The sequence below is a fragment of the Takifugu flavidus genome, chromosome 15 (genome assembly GCF_003711565.1).
Source record: "Takifugu flavidus isolate HTHZ2018 chromosome 15, ASM371156v2, whole genome shotgun sequence".
Lineage (NCBI taxonomy): Eukaryota > Metazoa > Chordata > Actinopteri > Tetraodontiformes > Tetraodontidae > Takifugu > Takifugu flavidus.
Genome location: NC_079534.1, coordinates 1830414 through 1847841, shown reverse-complemented (window position 1 = coordinate 1847841; position 17428 = coordinate 1830414). Strand labels below are relative to the sequence as shown.

The 17428-nt window shown below is 48.4% G+C and overlaps 1 protein-coding gene across 4 annotated transcripts; it reads left to right on the top strand.

Moving 5' to 3' along the window:
* Positions 1 to 2129: 2129 nt before the first annotated feature.
* On the top strand, positions 2130 to 15807 carry LOC130539084 (BMP/retinoic acid-inducible neural-specific protein 3-like). Of its 4 annotated transcripts, none has more exons than XM_057057180.1 (7): positions 2130 to 2976; positions 6600 to 6802; positions 9429 to 9652; positions 11355 to 11460; positions 11678 to 11914; positions 13123 to 13345; positions 14482 to 15807. In XM_057057180.1, the coding sequence occupies exons 1-7, from the start codon at positions 2717 to 2719 to the stop codon at positions 15602 to 15604; spliced, it is 2376 nt and encodes a 791-aa protein (XP_056913160.1). In that variant the 5' UTR covers positions 2130 to 2716; the 3' UTR covers positions 15605 to 15807. The 4 variants fall into 4 exon arrangements, with proteins under 4 accessions (XP_056913160.1, XP_056913161.1, XP_056913162.1 ...); XM_057057181.1 differs by lacking the exon at positions 2130 to 2976 and adding an exon at positions 6337 to 6473; XM_057057182.1 differs by lacking the exons at positions 2130 to 2976; positions 6600 to 6802 and adding an exon at positions 8185 to 8746.
* Positions 15808 to 17428: the final 1621 nt, after the last annotated feature.

The following is a 17428-nucleotide window of genomic DNA, read 5'->3' as shown; positions in this document are numbered from 1 at the left end:
ATTGAAGCAATTAGGGCGCGTGAACGTCTACGTTTGGACCAAGGGTGCGTGGATCTCCGGGGTGAGCCGCCGCATCTTCCGAGATACAGATCAAGCTCTCCGCCATCCGATGCGGGAGGAAATCAGGACGTCATCCTTGAGTTGTGATTACTTTGGCACGTGGCGTGTAACGAGCTGGGGGCTCACTGAGCGGGCGCGCCGCGTCAGGCAGGGGGACGGTTGATGGAAGGAATGTTTCAGGGCGCAAACCATCAAAATCGGCGGCATTCATCCTAAAGCTCAGCAGGCGGTGAAGGCGAGAAGGGGATGGGGGGGGGGGTGAGCCAAATGAGACATGACAGAGAATTGAAATGTGGGGGGGGAAGAGGCATAGATGGTTGGTGGTAGCGAGGTCGGAGATCTTACAGAGGGAAAGTGGGATAGAAGGAGGCAGTGGAAGGCGAAGGGGCGTGTAAGCACGAGAGAAACGGGGGGGGGGGGGGGGGGGGGGACTTTTCAACTGCAGCGCTGGCAGAAAAAAAAGACCCAGATTCCGAACCGAGTGGAACAATCTGCACCCCGGAGGGGGAATCTGGTTTTGCTGTTCCTCCTGCTTTCACCACACAAATGACAAAGTTGGAGGAGTTAACTTGTCATTTTCAAACAGGCCTCCTCATCAGGGCCCCCATCAGCCGCCCGGGGGTCCTGGAGATCGCCACGGATCTTTCAAAGGGATCCTGCAGGACGTGATGACCACAGCTCAGACCTTCTCGCCTCCAACAGCCCGAGGAGCCTCCAGGTTTCTGTCTGATTTTGAGCACACCCCCCACCAACACACACACACACACCATCACCCAGAGACTTGCTGGTCCAATAGTATCAGAAAGAGATGAATGCAGCTGTTTAACGTTACGTTGAAGTGTAACGTACGAGAGGAAGACCCTTATGGAGGCGTAGAGTGAACCTGAGCAGGATTCTTATCGCAGGAGAGCTGTTAACGATGATGGATGCTCCAAGGATGTCCCCAGATTCTGGGCCACCTCCGCCGGGCCCCCGAAATATCGGGTTCTACTCAGAGCCCTGCATCACAGGCTGAGCATCCCGCACAGTAGTTAGCATTAGCTCCGTGTCATCTTCGCCGGAGCATGTGGGACTTCCTTTTGATGGAATGCACGTCCATCTGGCGGGCTTTGCAAGGCCAAATATTTATGTTTGCGTGTTCCTCGAGTCCACATTTAACGTCTGGCTGCGGGAGATAACAGGAAACGCTACACGCTAAAAAGTGAAGGCGACGGCAGCGTTGGGGTCAGCGTTCGCCGAAGGGTCGCTTCTCAGAGTCCCAAACACGTTCTGTTTACCTCAGACATCCTACGAATGGACTCCGCTGTATTTATTCTTCTTGCTTGTTTAAAAATAAAGATTTCTGAACAAATAGAGACACAGCGGAGACATCAAATTCACCGGAAACAAGGGGGAACGCTGTAAAAGCCTCAGGAGATAGTAAAAACCTCTGACAGGCAACTTTTTCATCACGCAAAAGCATCCGTCTGCGAATTATTAATTTCTCTGGCAGCCCTTCAACAGTTTTGGAACTGTCGTTAAGTCAGGCTAATGTCACCGCTTTCCTTCAATACTCAAATTAAATCCATCCGTTTTCTGTTAACTGCTAATTATTCTAATTACATCTGGGGAATGTGGCAGCAGCAGGAAATACACCCCCCGGACAAGTCGCCAGGACACGCACGCTCGTGGAATTCAAGTTTGAGGGTCTGGAATTGACTCCACAACCTTCCCATTGTCAGATATCGCTGGTAAGAATTTCGACACCCTGTGACGTGGCAGAAATGGGACCATTTCTACGTTTGAACCTCAGCTTGGAACCTCTTTCACCATCATCACCTGTAATTGCGATCATTATTGTCTGATTTTACTCTCTGCTGAATCTAGAGATGTGCAAGTCATCGCCGGAGCGTCCGCGCACGTCCGGAGCTCCATGTCAGGACAACAAAAGAGCAAAAACCCGGCGAGATAATTAGTCAATTACCGGGCTGCTGTTAATACTTGTAATGCGCGGCGCTGAGAGGAGAGAACGCGCCGTGATGGCAAATAATGAGGCCAAATGAAGAGCAGGTAATGGGGAATGATTAAAGCAGCACCGTGGGTTCTGCTCTGCTCTCCTCTCATCACAACTTGAAGACTCGAGCAGCCTCATCATGATGCACTCGCTCGCCCCGCTTCTATCTCACTGGTAGGAGGAAGAAAAAGCCGTGAAAGAGGAGCGCTGTGTGCAGGAGCGCCGCTCTCATTCATCCAGCAGCTCTCACCACGGAGGGAGGGGGCCAGCGGCCGCTCTTACGCAGCATTTTCAGAGAAATACCCAAGAACCGCCGGACGCGTGTGCGCGGATGAATGTCGACACGTTTCGGGATGGACGCGTCTGTGCGCGCTCCACCGCCGGTGCAGCACCCCGCCGAGGACCGGGTGGAAGCTCGTCTACCCAAATAAAGTTAAATGAAGTTGGAGTAGAGGCTCGTTCCGGAGGATTCGGTGTGAATTTTTGATTTTATTTTTTTCTTCTGGAGTTGACAGGGTCTGCCTGGTTCTTTTGGTTGCATCCGTGCGCCTTTCTGACACGAACTCTGGCTCCGCTGCGCTCCACACCCGCGCAGAAACTCTCACGCTGCTCCGGTGTGTCCTCCTCCCAGTCCCGAGAGAATGAGGAGTCGCTGGGTGAAGCATGAGCTGTCAGGGCATCAGTCATAAGCGGCCGTCTTTGCTATGGGAGAGGGCGGCTCTCGGCTTCCTGCTCTGCTGCTTCGGCTGCTGGACCTCTGGTGCCGCCGGCAGAGCCTCACCCGCCGCCGGACAACGAGGCGACGGCTCGGGCTCCCTCGGATGGCTTCTGTCGGATAAAGGACCCTTTCACCAGTCTCTGGAGTTCACGGAGGCTGCGGAGAGGTACCAGCAGGGCTTCAGCACCCGATACAAGATCTACAGGTGAGCCAGAGTTGGTTAGCTACAGCCTTCAGGTATCCGGGTCCTCTGAGCCAGAAAAATCAGTGAATTCTGCTCTTTGTGCGCACTGCATGATGGTCCTCACAGGTGTGACACCTGCGGGGAATAAGCCGCAGGCTGATGATGCACAAGGTCCCCTCCCTACTCCTGGGTCTAAGTGTTCCGGATGAGGCTGCCAAAAATCCTCAGGCATTCTATCCTGTCTGGGTTTGTTTTGCTGTTTGGACATTTTCATAATTCTGTCATTGCTGATGTTTTCAAATGACCCTGGCAGCTGAAGTTAATCTGCCCACAGAGTCCCCGGCTGCACTTTGCTGCTGCTGCTTTTATGCCTATTGAGGACTTTAGCAGTTTTAAACGAAAGCGTGCCGACCCTGATCACCCGTACCAGCCGCAGTGGTGTTTAGTTCAGGAGGATTTTAACCAGAGCAGTCTGTTCTCTTTAGGCTGACGACCTCCTGCCAGATCAGCCATCAAAGCCATTAAACTGACAGGAGCCTGATGGTGTTCTGATATCAGAACAGACAGATCTCTGGAGTCCAGAACGGAGCAAAATGGCCGACTCTGAAGCAACAGTAAAGATTTTAGCGTCACAAAAACAAGTCCAGCTCCATTTAATGCATTCCATTTCCTCCAGTGGTCATGTGTCGCATTTTAAGCTGACCAGCTTTCGCTTGTCTTGCCTCCGACTGGTGCATTCGTAAGCGTGATGGAGTGTTGGGGTGACTTTCCTGCGCCAAATGGTTGAAGGTCTGCAGTAGCCCGCGATGCTAAAACGCAGGCGCCGGAGCCGAGCCGTGGCCGGTGCACCCGAGGTCTCCGTTCTGGACTGAAATTTACGGATGTGTGATTTTGTTATAGTCGTCGTTCTGGGCCGACCTTCACGCGTTCTGTGGTGGACAGTCCGAGAGAGGATCTTTTATGCTCTTTGTAGCTGCGGTGAGCTTTATAAGGCCACTATCTCCACCATCTTTAATTCTGATGTCTGGAGGCCACCTCTATAGATGCATTTAATAATTAGAGAAAAATCGCCCATTGTGACAACGCAGAGGACAGATTATACTCTCCAAAGACATAGTAACGCTTAAGGCTCTTTTCTTTTCTTTTTTTTAAAGTCAATGCAGAAGCCTGAAAAATACCTCCTGACTTCTTTCTCCCAGCGGCGGAGGATGAAGGAGGATTTAGGTGGAATGACTTCAGCTGAGACCCTCCTGTAGCTTAAAATCATCCCTCTTGAGAGACGGATTGAAGCTGTTTTTAATGTTGAACGAATGGTGGGTGGGGGGGGGGGGGACCCCACATTTATTGAATTAAAGTAGAGGACAGGACAATGTTTCACGCTGTCCCCACAGAAATAATCTCCACGTGCTTTTACACAGCCTCTGGGGTTAAAGCCTGCACCCTTGTGGACTCCTGCCACAGCCTGAACGCCGCTCAGGATGCATCTGCACACATTTGTCTACTGGAAGGAGCGGTTTTCAAACTACTGCAGACACCCCTCCCCATGTCTCCATCACCTCAGAGAAAAGAAAGGGGCAACATGTGGTGCTGTGGAGGAGGCAGGCGTGGAAGGTCTGTGGCATCAGCGTCAGGATCTCTGTGAACACAAGTCCTAATGCCACAGCCGGCCTGAGAGAACCGCTCCACACGCCAACTGGGTTGCCATTAATATTCATAACCTGAGCCCGACAACACTGACCAGGTTACACCAGATGGCAGCTTCCTCCACAACACAGCACTCAAACAAACGCGTCAGACGGCTCAACTCCTTATTGGCCACAGTTGCATGGATCTGACATAAAGGTGCTGCCATCTAGAGTCCAGGAGGCCAGGAAGGGCGACAGCGAGGTTTTAAGACAGATCGGAAGGTTTAAACAAGGGACATTTAAACAGGCAGACAAACCCAGAACATCAGGCAGTCACATGGCATCAATTATCCCACACATGAGCCCAACACAACAAGACAGGGGGCGGGGTTGGTTGGACACAGGTGAGATAGCTGAAGGTAATCAGGGGGGGGGCAGGTTGGACACAGGTGAGATAGCTGAACGTAATCGGGGGCGGGGTTGGTTGGACACAGGTGAGATAGCTGAGGTAATCAGGGGGGAGGCAGGTTGGACACAGGTGAGATAGCTGAAGGTAATCAGGGGGCGGGCCAGGTTGGACACAGGTGAGATAGCTGAACGTAATCGGGGGCGGGGTTGGTTGAACACAGGTGAGATAGCTGAAGGTAATCAGGGGGGGGGCAGGTTGGACACAGGTGAGATAGCTGAACGTAATCGGGGGCGGGGTTGGTTGGACACAGGTGTGATAGCTGAAGGTAATCAGGGGGGGGGCAGGTTGGACACAGGTGAGATAGCTGAACGTAATCGGGGGCGGGGTTGGTTGGACACAGGTGTGATAGCTGAAGGTAATCAGGGGGGAGGGGCAGGTTGGACACAGGTGAGATAGCTGAAGGTAATCAGGGGGCGGGGCAGGTTGGACACAGGTGAGATAGCTGAAGGTAATCAGGGGGGAGGGGCAGGTTGGACACAGGTGAGATAGCTGAAGGTAATCAGGGGGGAGGGGCAGGTTGGACACAGGTGAGATAGCTGAAGGTAATCAGGGGGGGGGCAGGTTGGACACAGGTGAGATAGCTGAAGGTAATCAGGGGGCGGGGCAGGTTGGACACAGTGAGATAGCTGAAGGTAATCGGGGTTAGGACGGACGGACGCCAGGAAAAAAACAAAAAAAGCACATTCACAAGTGTTTATTAAACTAATATATTCATTTGGATCAAACACACGGTGGTCAATTAAAATAAAGTTATAATAAATGTCCAGGCTTCAAAGGATCCTTGTCAAAGTTCACGATCTGAACTCCTCTTGAAGTCTGAGCCCCCGTTTTATTTCCAGGGACTCTCAAGGGAAGCTGATAACAAATGAGCATCTTTTTCTCTCCTTTTTGTGGATTTAATTCTGCTTTTTCCAGTTTAGGCTTTAGCCTGCTCAGTTGCAGGAAGGTTTAATGCATTCTAAATCCTGCCTCCCCCAATAAAAAAACCCTTGAAAATAGTGTATAAATGCAAATAACAGAGATGTGACCTCCGTTCCAACTCTGGCAATTACAGGTTGTTTTTTTTTGTATTTTGAAAAAATAAATTTTAATTTAAGAGTTTCAAATATTTCTGCTCAAATGCAAATGAGTCAGAATATTGGCTGCCGTTATTCCAATGGGTGCAAACATCAGTTTGAATGCACTTTTTTAGCTGGTAATTTAGTCACTCCAGGCCGCTCCTGATTGGCCAGGCAGTCGATCTTCGTGTATCTTCTTGCATTTGAACGACATCAGAGATGTGCTATTTTTAACGTGCAGAGAGGTTCGTGGATGTGACTCACCTCCTAATAAAGAATTAAAGGGAAAAATGTACTTTTCTGTCAGGCTAACGCGGCATATTGTTGAATGGGTAGTGCAGTCAGTGCGCTCGACTGATGATGAATGTAAGACACACACACACACACACACACACACACACACACACACACAGAGCTTGTTTAACAGACACCTGGGGCTCTACGCGCCTCCCAAACACGACACAAATGCGTCTGCTCGTGATGTGTTTCCAGGGAGTTTGGTCGATGGAAGGTCAACAGCCTGGCAGCGGAGAGGCGGGACGCCGTGGGAGGCAGCGGAGGCCTATCTCTGCCCCTCGATCCCGACTTCCAGCACACCGTCCGCCAGCTGGGGAGGCGGCCGACCCTGCAAACCATTACAGAGAGCCTGATCAGGAAATACGGCACTCACCTCCTTCTCTCCGCCACTCTGGGAGGTACAGTCGAACACGCCGGGCTTCAAAGCCAGCCAGTTTCACACTTTCTCTAATGTGTTCTGGGATATTCACACATGGGGCCTGAGTTCTAACGTCTGTTAACACGAGGGGGGGACCATTTTTCTGTATATTTTTGGCCCAGTGATAATATATTTTATTCATCGTCCTCATTTCGGGTTTTAACACAGCGGAATGGATGTTTTCTTTTGATGTGAAGTTTGCTTTGATCTTCTTCAAGGTCAGCGGGGTCAGGGGTCCCTCTACCAGTCAAAGAGCAACAACGATGTGGACCCAAGCAGCAACATGAAACACACTAACACCTTATTTCAACCTTAAGTTAAAGTCACTGAAAATCAATTCAGCTGCGATATGAAAGTTTATCATTTATACATCAAGCAAACACACTCAGCTGAACTCTGGCAGAGCAGAAAAGTTCAATTTTGCTCTGTAATATCACCTTTTGTTGACTTTGATATGTTCGATGCCGCACTGAAAAGTGAAATTCACGTTCAACCGCTGAAATCAAATAGAAAAGTCGCGCCTGAAGCTCCCAAGTGATGCTCTTTGTCCTTTATTCATGCTAGTCTGGTGTTTCTCTTTGGCTGAAACTGTTTTTATTCCAGAGACTCCATTTGACATCTGAGGGGCCGTATCGATCAGCTACAGCATCCTTTGATAAAAGTCCTTTAACGAGGACGTGCAAAGGTCTGCGCGCTGCTAAATGTCAAGTAACAAAGTAAACAACAGCAGCATTTTTGCAGGCTGGTTTAAAGCATTTAGGTCTGGGTTTAAGACGCCGACCAGGGAAGAGACGACAGGAGGAGACCGAGTGCTTCGGATCGCATTTGAAATTTTTGTAATTTTTTTTTTGGGGTGATAAATTATGTGGAGATGCTCCAGTGGACTCCAAGATGAAAACTATAAATCTGAGAATGGGCGCGACCTGTCCTCTTTTACGGCAGATTCCCCGGCTGCCCTGGCCGTCCCACCACTCTTAGACCCGTTTTTATTTAAGTCAAATCAAATTGATTTGATTTGATTTGATTTAAGTTGCTCTTGTTTCATAATGTTTATGCAATACCGTCCTAATCAGATAAAGTCTGAATGTAATTGGTTGATTCTGAAACATTTTGCCCTAAATATGTGTGCTTTTTTATTATTAATCCACCATGGTTTCATCGTGTTTTCCAGCTAAAACGAAATCCCGCAAAACCTAGTGTCCATGTAAGTAACGACACCCTGAGCAGCAAAAGAAATAAAATTTGAAATTTGCAGCTAAAGAAGCAGCATCAATTCCTCGCAGCTCAGGCAGAAATTCTTTGAAAAGCTTCCTCTGTCACAGCTTTTCTGTGTTAAGTGTTAAACTTTGACTTCACTTACAACTCAGTGTTTTTTTGGTTTCTTCCCGATGTGGGTCGGTGGTTCTGGATCGCGATCTCTATTTGAACGTCTCCTTTCTGAAGGAAACCTGTCGTTTAGCAACTGTTAGCCCCACTCGATCTTCCCGCCAATTAGAAAAGACTCGGATGTTTCAGAAATTCTGATTCATTTTTCATAATTGAGCTGAGGTTTTTTTTAAAGGCACTTTTCTCTCTGACCTTGTCCGCGAGGGCTTCATATCTCATCTTTGCAGCCGCAGGCGCATGAATAGTTTCACATTAATAAACGCTAAACTGCAGTAAAACGGGCCGCTCCCGTCAACAGAGGCACTAGATCAGGGGGCACTCGTGTCACTTTGGAAGGCGATTTTCATCGTTCAGTTCGGAGAAGTTGTTTTGTAATGGTGCGCCATCTGGCTAGCGCTGATTAGCGGCTATAAAAAGGCACTAATTAAATGGCCTGAGTTCTTATATGTTTATTCTTCTGGTCGGATTGGGAGAAACTGCGATGTGCTTCTCTCAGAGGGAGGAAAATGCATGTGTGGGGGACCCTATAAATCTCCAGGTGATTGACAGCTTATTTGAAAAGAAGATTTGAGGCGTTGTTTCTTTTCTGACCTGTCTGTAGATGAAAATCACTATTTGCGCAGGTATTTACTATAAATCCTTCTCCTCGGGCAGCAGACAGGCTCCATCAGAGCTAAATGTCAACTTAAGCACCGAGATGCTCTTCAAGTTGTGATTTTAGAAGAAAGACCCGACATGTTACTGATGTTAAAGGTGGATTTCACTGTAAACCACGAACGCAACCTCCGCTCGCTGAACCCGAGATGTTCGCTGCCTCGTCGTGATGGCGCATCATTAAAAGATGCTTCTTTTTTCCACGCGTTGCACTTGTTTATGCAGATTAAATTAATGATGATTAGCTTTTCTGCAAATTTATGCTACACAGCTCCGTGTTTTACACAGCTTCATATTAATGGTGTATGCACAGCCGCACCGGCGGCTCGCATCCCAGCTCTGTTTGGTAATTAGTTCGGGTCAGGATAATAAAGCCTATTCAAATAATTATGGTGAATTCTCTAATCAGCTTTCTGTGGTTTGCACTTTTGGCCTTTTCTTTAAGACGCCACAGCACTTCATCAGAGCTGCGCTCTCCGCCCTGAAAAGATGCTAATGAGCGGTGATTAGTGCTGCTCTGTCGGAGCTAATGACGCTCTTGTTCTCTCCGTCTGACTCTCAATCAGGAGAGGAGTCTCTGACCATATTTGTGGACAAGCGGAAGCTCAGCCAGGAGCCCCCGTCTCTCTCCGGGGCCGACAGAAGCCCCGACGGCGGCGGCAGCAGCTCCAACACCTCCGGGACCGTCACCCTGGAGGCGCTCCACCAGCTGGCTGCCTCCTACTTCACCGACCGGGAGAGCACCCTGCGCCGGCTGCACCACCTCCAGATCGCGTCCTCCGCCGTACGGGTACGCGTCAGTCGAGGCACCGTTGGCAGCGCCTCGGGATTTGTTGGTATCCCGAAAAAGCAACATGATTTTTAAAATATCAAGGTGGAGTTTCCCGGTTTAGAGTCAAATTCACGGAATATTTCTGAATGAACTGCAGCCTAGATGTGTTTTATCCCCTTTGTTTTAGTTTACAGAACGTAAGAACACGCAGAAATCGGAGGCAACGCTGAGCCTGTCTGATTTAAGTCCCTGCATTGCTCATAATTTCTTTAAAATGTCTTCAAATGCAAGAAAAAAGTTTTACTGATGTACAATTTACCATTTTTATTGTGTATTTCGGAAAGGCCGATGTTAAACATGATATATGACACTACGAAGTGATGGTGATACATCATTGATATTCTCTTTTACAAACTTTATGATATATTTAGCATTTAAACCCGAAGGTCGACAGATAAAACTTCCATGTTCGCGACAGATTCGTCTGTGTTGACTCTAACTTGCAGGTTTTCACTCTGGAAACCTGGAGATCAGGCACACAAATCCCTTAAATCTCAGCTCAAGGACTTTGTAACCTGCGTAATCAGGTGGGATTAAGAACAAATGCTTGTTTAACGATTTGGGCTGCGGTTACCCCGAGGCCACAGGACGGCCTACCTGTCAACTTCACTGGCAGACCCTTTTTTTCTATAAGTACAACTTTGATAGAAGTGGGGATTGTCAGATTCTTCTCACTGGTCTCCACTCGTGAGAAGCTCAACGGCGCCCAAGTGAATCTTCTTCGACAAGCTTGCACTGCTGTTGAAGTTTCCTGGGGCCATTCCCAGTGGCTCATGGGCAGTATGGGGGTCAACCCTTGTCTGACCATCAGGGAGGCTGAATAGCTATCAAAATGAATTACCGCAAATAGAAAATTCCTCGCATTTGATCACAAATACGAACATTTCCAGCAATTATCTGCTTTGCAATCTGCGTTTCCGTAATCTGAATTGCCGGGATTCTGGTCCAGGACCACAGGAATTGCCTGGATGGATCCAGAAGTTCTCTGGGACTCCACCTTCCTGCTTGCACCCTTCCAGGAGGACTGAGTGGCTCAGCAGTCGCAGCTTCCGTATTATAAAACAGCAATCATCTATTTTATCATCTGAAGTGGCTATTAGAGCTCACGCATTAATCAGCCCGAGGAGCAAATGTAGATGCTAAAGTGAGCTGCCACTGATGAAGACAAGTTCCTCCCCCTCCAAAAAACTGAGAGCATGTTGCTTCGGATATGCATCACTTTGACGAATTAAATATATTATTCCATTAATTTCCAGGCAGGCTGGCTTCTGTGTGGAGTTGAGACAGATTAAGGATCTGAGCCGGAGAAAAAGAGGCAAGAGGGAGATAAATAGCAGATTTTCACAGGGACGTAAAGCAGCACCTGCAGAACGTGGTCATTTGTTTCAATGGGACACTGAAGTGATGATTCAGTGTGAAATATGAAGGAATCAGAATGTAGCGCCGCACTAATATGTAGCCGTTTTCAGCGTTGCCGAATTAATGCGGGATCCAGAATTTGGCAACACTCGAGGAGAATCGGCTCGGTTTGATCCAGATTAGCTGATTGTGGAGCAAAAGCTTTTTGATTGGAGGGTTTTCGCACTAATTCTCTGAGGACTTACCTCAAAAACAAAACATTTCCTGCATGGTAACTCTTAAGGGCTGTCCTCCTCTGCAGGTGACGGAAACCAGAACTGGGCCCCTCGGGTGCAGCAACTATGACAACCTGGACACGGTGAGCTCTGTGCTGGTGCACAGTCCAGAAAACAAAGTCCAGCTTCAAGGTAAAAGTCCTGAATGGGAGCTCTTCATATTCAGGACTACTGTCATGTGGAGGCTTTGAGGCAGCAAGAGCAGAACTGGTCTGTTCAAAATCCACAGTAATAAGTTTGAAATGAGTTGTAACTACCTTTGCCTGGGCAAAAATTGCATTATTTGTGAAATAACTGCACTTATAGTGCAGCATGATGCCTTTCTACAAGTAATTTTTACTCCCAATAGGACTGCAGGTCATCCTGCCCGGGTACCTGCAGAGCCTCTTCATCCAGGCGGCTCTGAATTACATCGGCTGTAAATCCGAAGGCCAGTTTGTGTGTCAGAGCGGCGACTGCTGGTGTGAATGCAGCCTGGAGTTTCCCCAGTGCAACTGCCCTCACTCCGATTTAGATACCCTGGAGAACAACCTGCTGCGCATTAGAGAGGCCTGGAGGACGGTCAACCGGGAGTTTCAGGAATCTGGTGGGTCAGGTGCTTTACTCCTATCTTCACCTCATGCTAAGCTTACTAGCTGGCAGCGTGCAATTTTACCCAGGTCCTCCGATCGGATGGTCGGATGGTGCCTTTGTTTTCAAGATTATGCAGAAACTGCTGGATGAACAAAAAAGGAGGTGGGAGGAAAAGGCCAAAGGTGCTCTCATTACATGCAGAAGTTGCAAATAAAGGGGCAGATCCAGGAATTTTAATGTAAGGGGGCTCGTGGATGGCAGTAGTGAAGGGAGGCAATCAAATCCTTAAAGGAAGGCATCATCTGCATACATCTGACAACACTTGTCTACAATCCCCAGTCCTGTCCACCAAAGCCCGGGGGGGGGGGGGGGTCTTCCTTTATGCAACATTGGTCGATCTGATCCCCAGCAGAATGTTCATAGCTCTAATTGTGGACTCTCTGTTGGTATGTGAGTTTTTGCCACATTAAAAAAGCCATCCTATAGCCTTCAGCTGCCCTCTTCTGTTGCAACTACATCATAAAGCAGCCTTGCAAAAAAGAACTTACGAGCGTCGACAAGAACACTGGCTGGTGAAAGTGTTTTAATTACCACAAAAAACAGCAACATTATGGAGAGGATTAGTAGCCCCGGCTGACATTTACACAGTCAGTTATGCAGAAATTTGCAGAAAGCCTATTTTGTAGCACCCATTAAAACCTTTTTGGGGAAACTAAGCTCATGCTACGCTGTTTTACTTGTACGGTTCTACACTTAGACATCCTGATGCTGAACATCAGGTGGAGTTTTGACACAGCGGCCTGTCATAAGGAAGTTGAATGCTTCAGCTTTGAGTCTATTTTGGGATTGCTACAAAGGTGTCACAGTTAAAACGCTCACCCCACCCCCTTGAAGAACATCTGGATCCTTTGGAAGACGATGCGATTTTCATGTTCATAAGTCAGCCAGTGAAGCCAATAAGCCATTTCTTTTCACACATTTGCGTTGATGAGGTCAGAGGACGTCATATCTTTTGTTTTAATAATTAATTGGTCACCTTTCGATCTCTGGCAGGTCGATTTCGCTCCTCCAGAGAAAAAAAAAAACCTCTTTCTTGGCTGCTGCTGTTGCAGTGTTTATTTTTCTGGGGCAAATAATGGAAAGTAGAGACATTTTTAATATTCTTCTCTCACAACTCATAGCCAGACACACTTGACTTATTCATGCTCTTTTCCCTTCCAGAGGAGTTCCAAAACTTTGTTGGGAACCTGCCAACAAACCACGGCGTAAACATATCCGGCGTGGAACTGTTGTGGAGGGCCGATGCCAACCTGCCCCAGCGCTACCGGCAACTGGAGACCAGCAGCAACCAACTCTTCGCCAAGGCTCGCCGCACCGCTAACAAGCTCTTCAGCCTCAGCAAGAGGTGCCAGAAACAGCCCAGAATAGTCCTGCAGAGGCCGAGGTGAGAGGCAGACGGGGGAACCACGGGGGGAAGGGTATTTACGCCGCAGCCCGTTAACTCCAGTTTCTCCAAAACACGTATAATTATGAGGGTAACTCATGCGCCAGGCGCTGAGGGAACTCAGCGGAGCGAGACGGCGATTATTAGAAGACACCACCAGAAAAGTTATCAAGGTGTGAGTTGAGTAGTGCTGACAGGAGCAGAGCCGGGATCAAGTCAGTCCACACAGACGTGGTTTCAAACCGTTCGACAGTCAATCCCACCTTAACGCCGCCTCCTCGTTGTTGGTGTTTATTACCATTGCCGGTTGGAGCAGAGCTCCTGGAGCTGGACGCTGTCACTGAGCCGCCAATCAGAGAGGAAGCCACGGCTCCACTAAGGATTTAAGGCCCTCGCAAGGTTGCTCTATTTTTGGTCAGGGAAAATAAACCGAATGACGCAATCAATCGGGTTCCCAGTCAAATGCATCCTCGTTCCTTCAATTACACATCTTTATCGCTGCTTTTCTGCTTGTAGAAAGGAAATTCAGCAGCAGCGTCTCAGGGCAATGGATTTTTCAGCTTCTTGGCTGTGCTGTGGATATTATGCTTGAGGAGAGGCAATATAAGAAGATTCAGACATTGTTTATGAGGCATATTCATCCATTTGTATGGCTGTGTCAGCCTGTGTGTGCCATCACCGCTCAGCCGTACCGGATTCACTATATTTAATTCATACTTTCCTGAAAAGCTGGATTATTTTTCTTATGCTAAACATTTGCCTCGTTGCAGGATTGCATAAACACAGAGGCGCCTCTGCATGCAGAAGATAGGAATTCAATATTATGCTAAAAACCAATATGGCAGAATAGTTGAGGACAGAGGGACGTGTCTCTGTCAATATTTTAGGAAGGCGGAATTATCTTGTCAAATATTTGTGGCTTTAGAGTTGGGATTTGATACATTTCCCTTTGTTGGAAACCAAGAGTGCAGTCGAACAGCACAGAAACACGGAGTTCCATGGAGACGGCATGGTTGATTTGTTCAGTAAGCTGTTTCTGCTCAAAAGTCCAGATTGTGGAGGTCAAAATTCCATCTTTATGAGAAGCTCACCCACAAAAGTTGGCAAGTCTTTCATCTAACTTTCCTCTTTTTCAGGGCTTTGAAATTCTGGCTGAACTACGCTCTTTCAATTCTGTACTGCAGCGAGAACAACCAGGTGGGCGTGTACAGCGAGGAGAACCACAGTTGCTCCTGCCCCTACGTCCACCCTTCCTGCCAGGTCCTCATCCCCTGCTCTGTAGGTGACGGTCAGCGCTGTGCCTCCTGTTCCTCCGAGAACCGGACGCGGTGCTCCAGCTGCAACCCAGGTTTCACCTTGACCCAGGGCATCTGTCGGCCGGCCGTGCCGGACCCAACAGACCCATACCTTGGCCTGGAGAGTGACCGCGACTTGCAGGACCTGGAGCTGCGCTACCTGCTCCAGCGGCGTGACCCACGCATTGGTCTGCACGCCGTGTTCGTGAGCAACGACATGCGCATCAACACTTGGTTCGACCCGTCCTGGAGAAAGAGGATGTTGCTCACTCTCAAGAGCAACCGGGTGAAGTCCAACCGCGTTCACATACTTCTTGGGATCGCCCTCCAGGTCTGTCTGACCCGGAACAGCACTCTGGAGCCGGCACTGTCTGTTTTTGTGAATCCTTTCGGGGGCAGCCACTCGGAGAGCTGGACCATGCCCATAGGTCAGCACGGATACCCTGACTGGGAGCGGACCAAGCTGGATCTGCCGCTGGACTGCTACAACTGGACGTTGACTCTGGGAAACAGATGGAAAAGCTTTTTCGAGACGGTTCACTTCTACCTGAGGAGCCGCACCAGGGACTTTGGAGTAGCCAGTGGAAACAAGACAATGTACTATGACTCCGTGGAGGGGGCAGAGCAGTCCAACATCGGCTACATGAAGGTGAACAGCATGCAGCTGTTCGGATACAGCGTGTACTTCGACCCCGAGGCGATCCAGGACTTGATCCTGCAGATAGACTACCCGTACACTCAGGGATCGCAGGACTCGGCCTTGCTGCAGCTCGTGGAGCTGCGCTACAGGGTGAACCGCCTCTCTCCCCCGGGAGCCGCGCACGTGGACCTGTTCGCCTGTCTGCTCCGTCATAGACTCAAACTGTCCGGCGCAGACGTGACTAGAATACTTGCAGCCCTACAAGCTTTCAGTGCCAGGCAACCAAACTATGTGGAGTACGAAGCGAACAAACTGTGCAGCTAAGAGGCCCCGTTTCATGGTTTTCTATTATTTCCTTGCAGAACAAGCCCATATTATTTGTCAGCTGGATTTATTGTGTTGAGCGTGCTGTTCATTCCTCAAGGCTTCTTTGTACATTTGCGTGCCGAGTTAACTTTGATGGTTTTAACGTTTCAGTGTTTTATGGAATAAAAGTCCTTGAAAAGTTGGCGTTCATAACTGAGAAATGTGGAAAAACTACAGTTATTTCACCAATTATCAAAGCTTCAGAAGTTAAAAATTTTCTTAAATCTAAAAGGATATTTTTATTATCATCCCTCTCAAAATTCTTTGGATTAAGTCAAGGTCAGCTACACACAAACCACGTGCTCCTCGTCCATGTCTTGAAATCTACGGATGAGGTGTTTAAATTGTGAATATTCTATTATTACTGTAAAGGATTCTGGCTACTGCCTCTTGGATCTTGGATCTATGTGGGTTTGGTGCTAACGTTTCCTACCACAGTCCAGACACGTGAACGTAGGTGTTCATGCCGCTACGGACAAATATTTACCATCCTCAACACTATCCCCACAAAAATACCCCTCCAAACTGTCTGTGGTGCATCAGGGTTCCACGTCATTAGAGGAAGAGTGGTCCATGTACACTTAGCAACGAGCTACACTTTCCAGTGTTACGCTCCATCCTTAGAACTCCAGCTACTACCCATGACGACAGCCTAGCGCCCCCTCCTTCTTTTTTTTTTTAATTACAGTGTGGGCTTTGACTTTCAGTTACAGAGTTACTTAATCTGTCAATAAGGTCCATTTAACATCACAACCCTACCTTCAACAAACCGGCAATGATGGTTCCTTTTCTTTCTTTTCTGCAGCACATTATTGGGGAGCAAAAAAAAAACAGAACTGGAAACTGGTGTCCTTTACAGAGCAGCACTAGACAAGAGCAGGCCCATCATTCTTAATAAAAGCGCCTCTCTTTCTTTTTTCATAAAAACACTACAGCGCTGCAGACATCCTGCGAGCTCTGCTCTGTATCTCATGGAGGAGGGTTATAATGATGTGAGCTGTGTTGTTTTTGCCCATCTGGAGTTCCAGTGCACAAGGTCTCCTTTCTCCACTGAGGGAGCAGCCTTGGCACAGATTACCAACTATAAAGTGTGTGTGCGCGTGTGTGTGTGGGGAGGGGTGTTCAGAGCAGCCTTCCTCTGCACCTCTGCCGTCCCTGTCTGCCATTCACAGTTACTGTGATAAATGAGCTCGGGCGCCACGGAGACATGCCCAGCATCAAACAACAGTGAGCTGCTTATCGGTGACAAAGATAGTCCTCTCAGTCAGCGCTGCGGCCAGTTGAGTTCTCACAAGAGTGGATCTGACCAAAAGGGAAATGGGCTATAATCTACCGAGGGGCTGACAGGGGGTGGGGCGGCGCGGTGCAGCCTTTATTAGCGTCTTAACGATCCTGTAGCAGCGAGATGGCACATGCCAGACCAGACTGAAGTTACAGATCTGTTCTGAGGATTTCATGTAGGTTCGAGAAGTGAAAATCTGTTTATGATGTACAAAGCCGATGTTTTGTACGAGATACTTGGCGTTAAAAGCTGTGTCTGTTTGACTGTTTTAGTGGCCAATTTAAGGATCAACAGATGATGACTGCAGCCTGTTGTCATATCACGTTGCAAAGACAATAAAATTAGCAATACAACTGAGGTCAGATGTCTTTTTGTCACTGATGACACACAGCTAAACACCTGACGTCAGCCTTAATGCTACTGAGTTTGCTGGTTCTAACTATAGTCTCACCATTGGGCGGTGCCAAATCTCCAACCCTGAAGTCCAGATGCTTCTCTCT

What these genes read in the sequence shown, in the direction of transcription:
- LOC130539084 (XM_057057180.1), top strand. Translation starts at nt 2,717, where the DNA reads ATGAGCTGTCAGGGCATCAGTCATAAGCGGCCGTCTTTGCTATGGGAG. An exon ending in CCGGGAGTTTCAGGAATCTG is followed by an intron (nt 11,915 to 13,122) that starts GTGGGTCAGGTG and finishes TTTCCCTTCCAG; the next exon opens with AGGAGTTCCAAAACTTTGTT. An exon ending in ATAGTCCTGCAGAGGCCGAG is followed by an intron (nt 13,346 to 14,481) that starts GTGAGAGGCAGA and finishes CCTCTTTTTCAG; the next exon opens with GGCTTTGAAATTCTGGCTGA.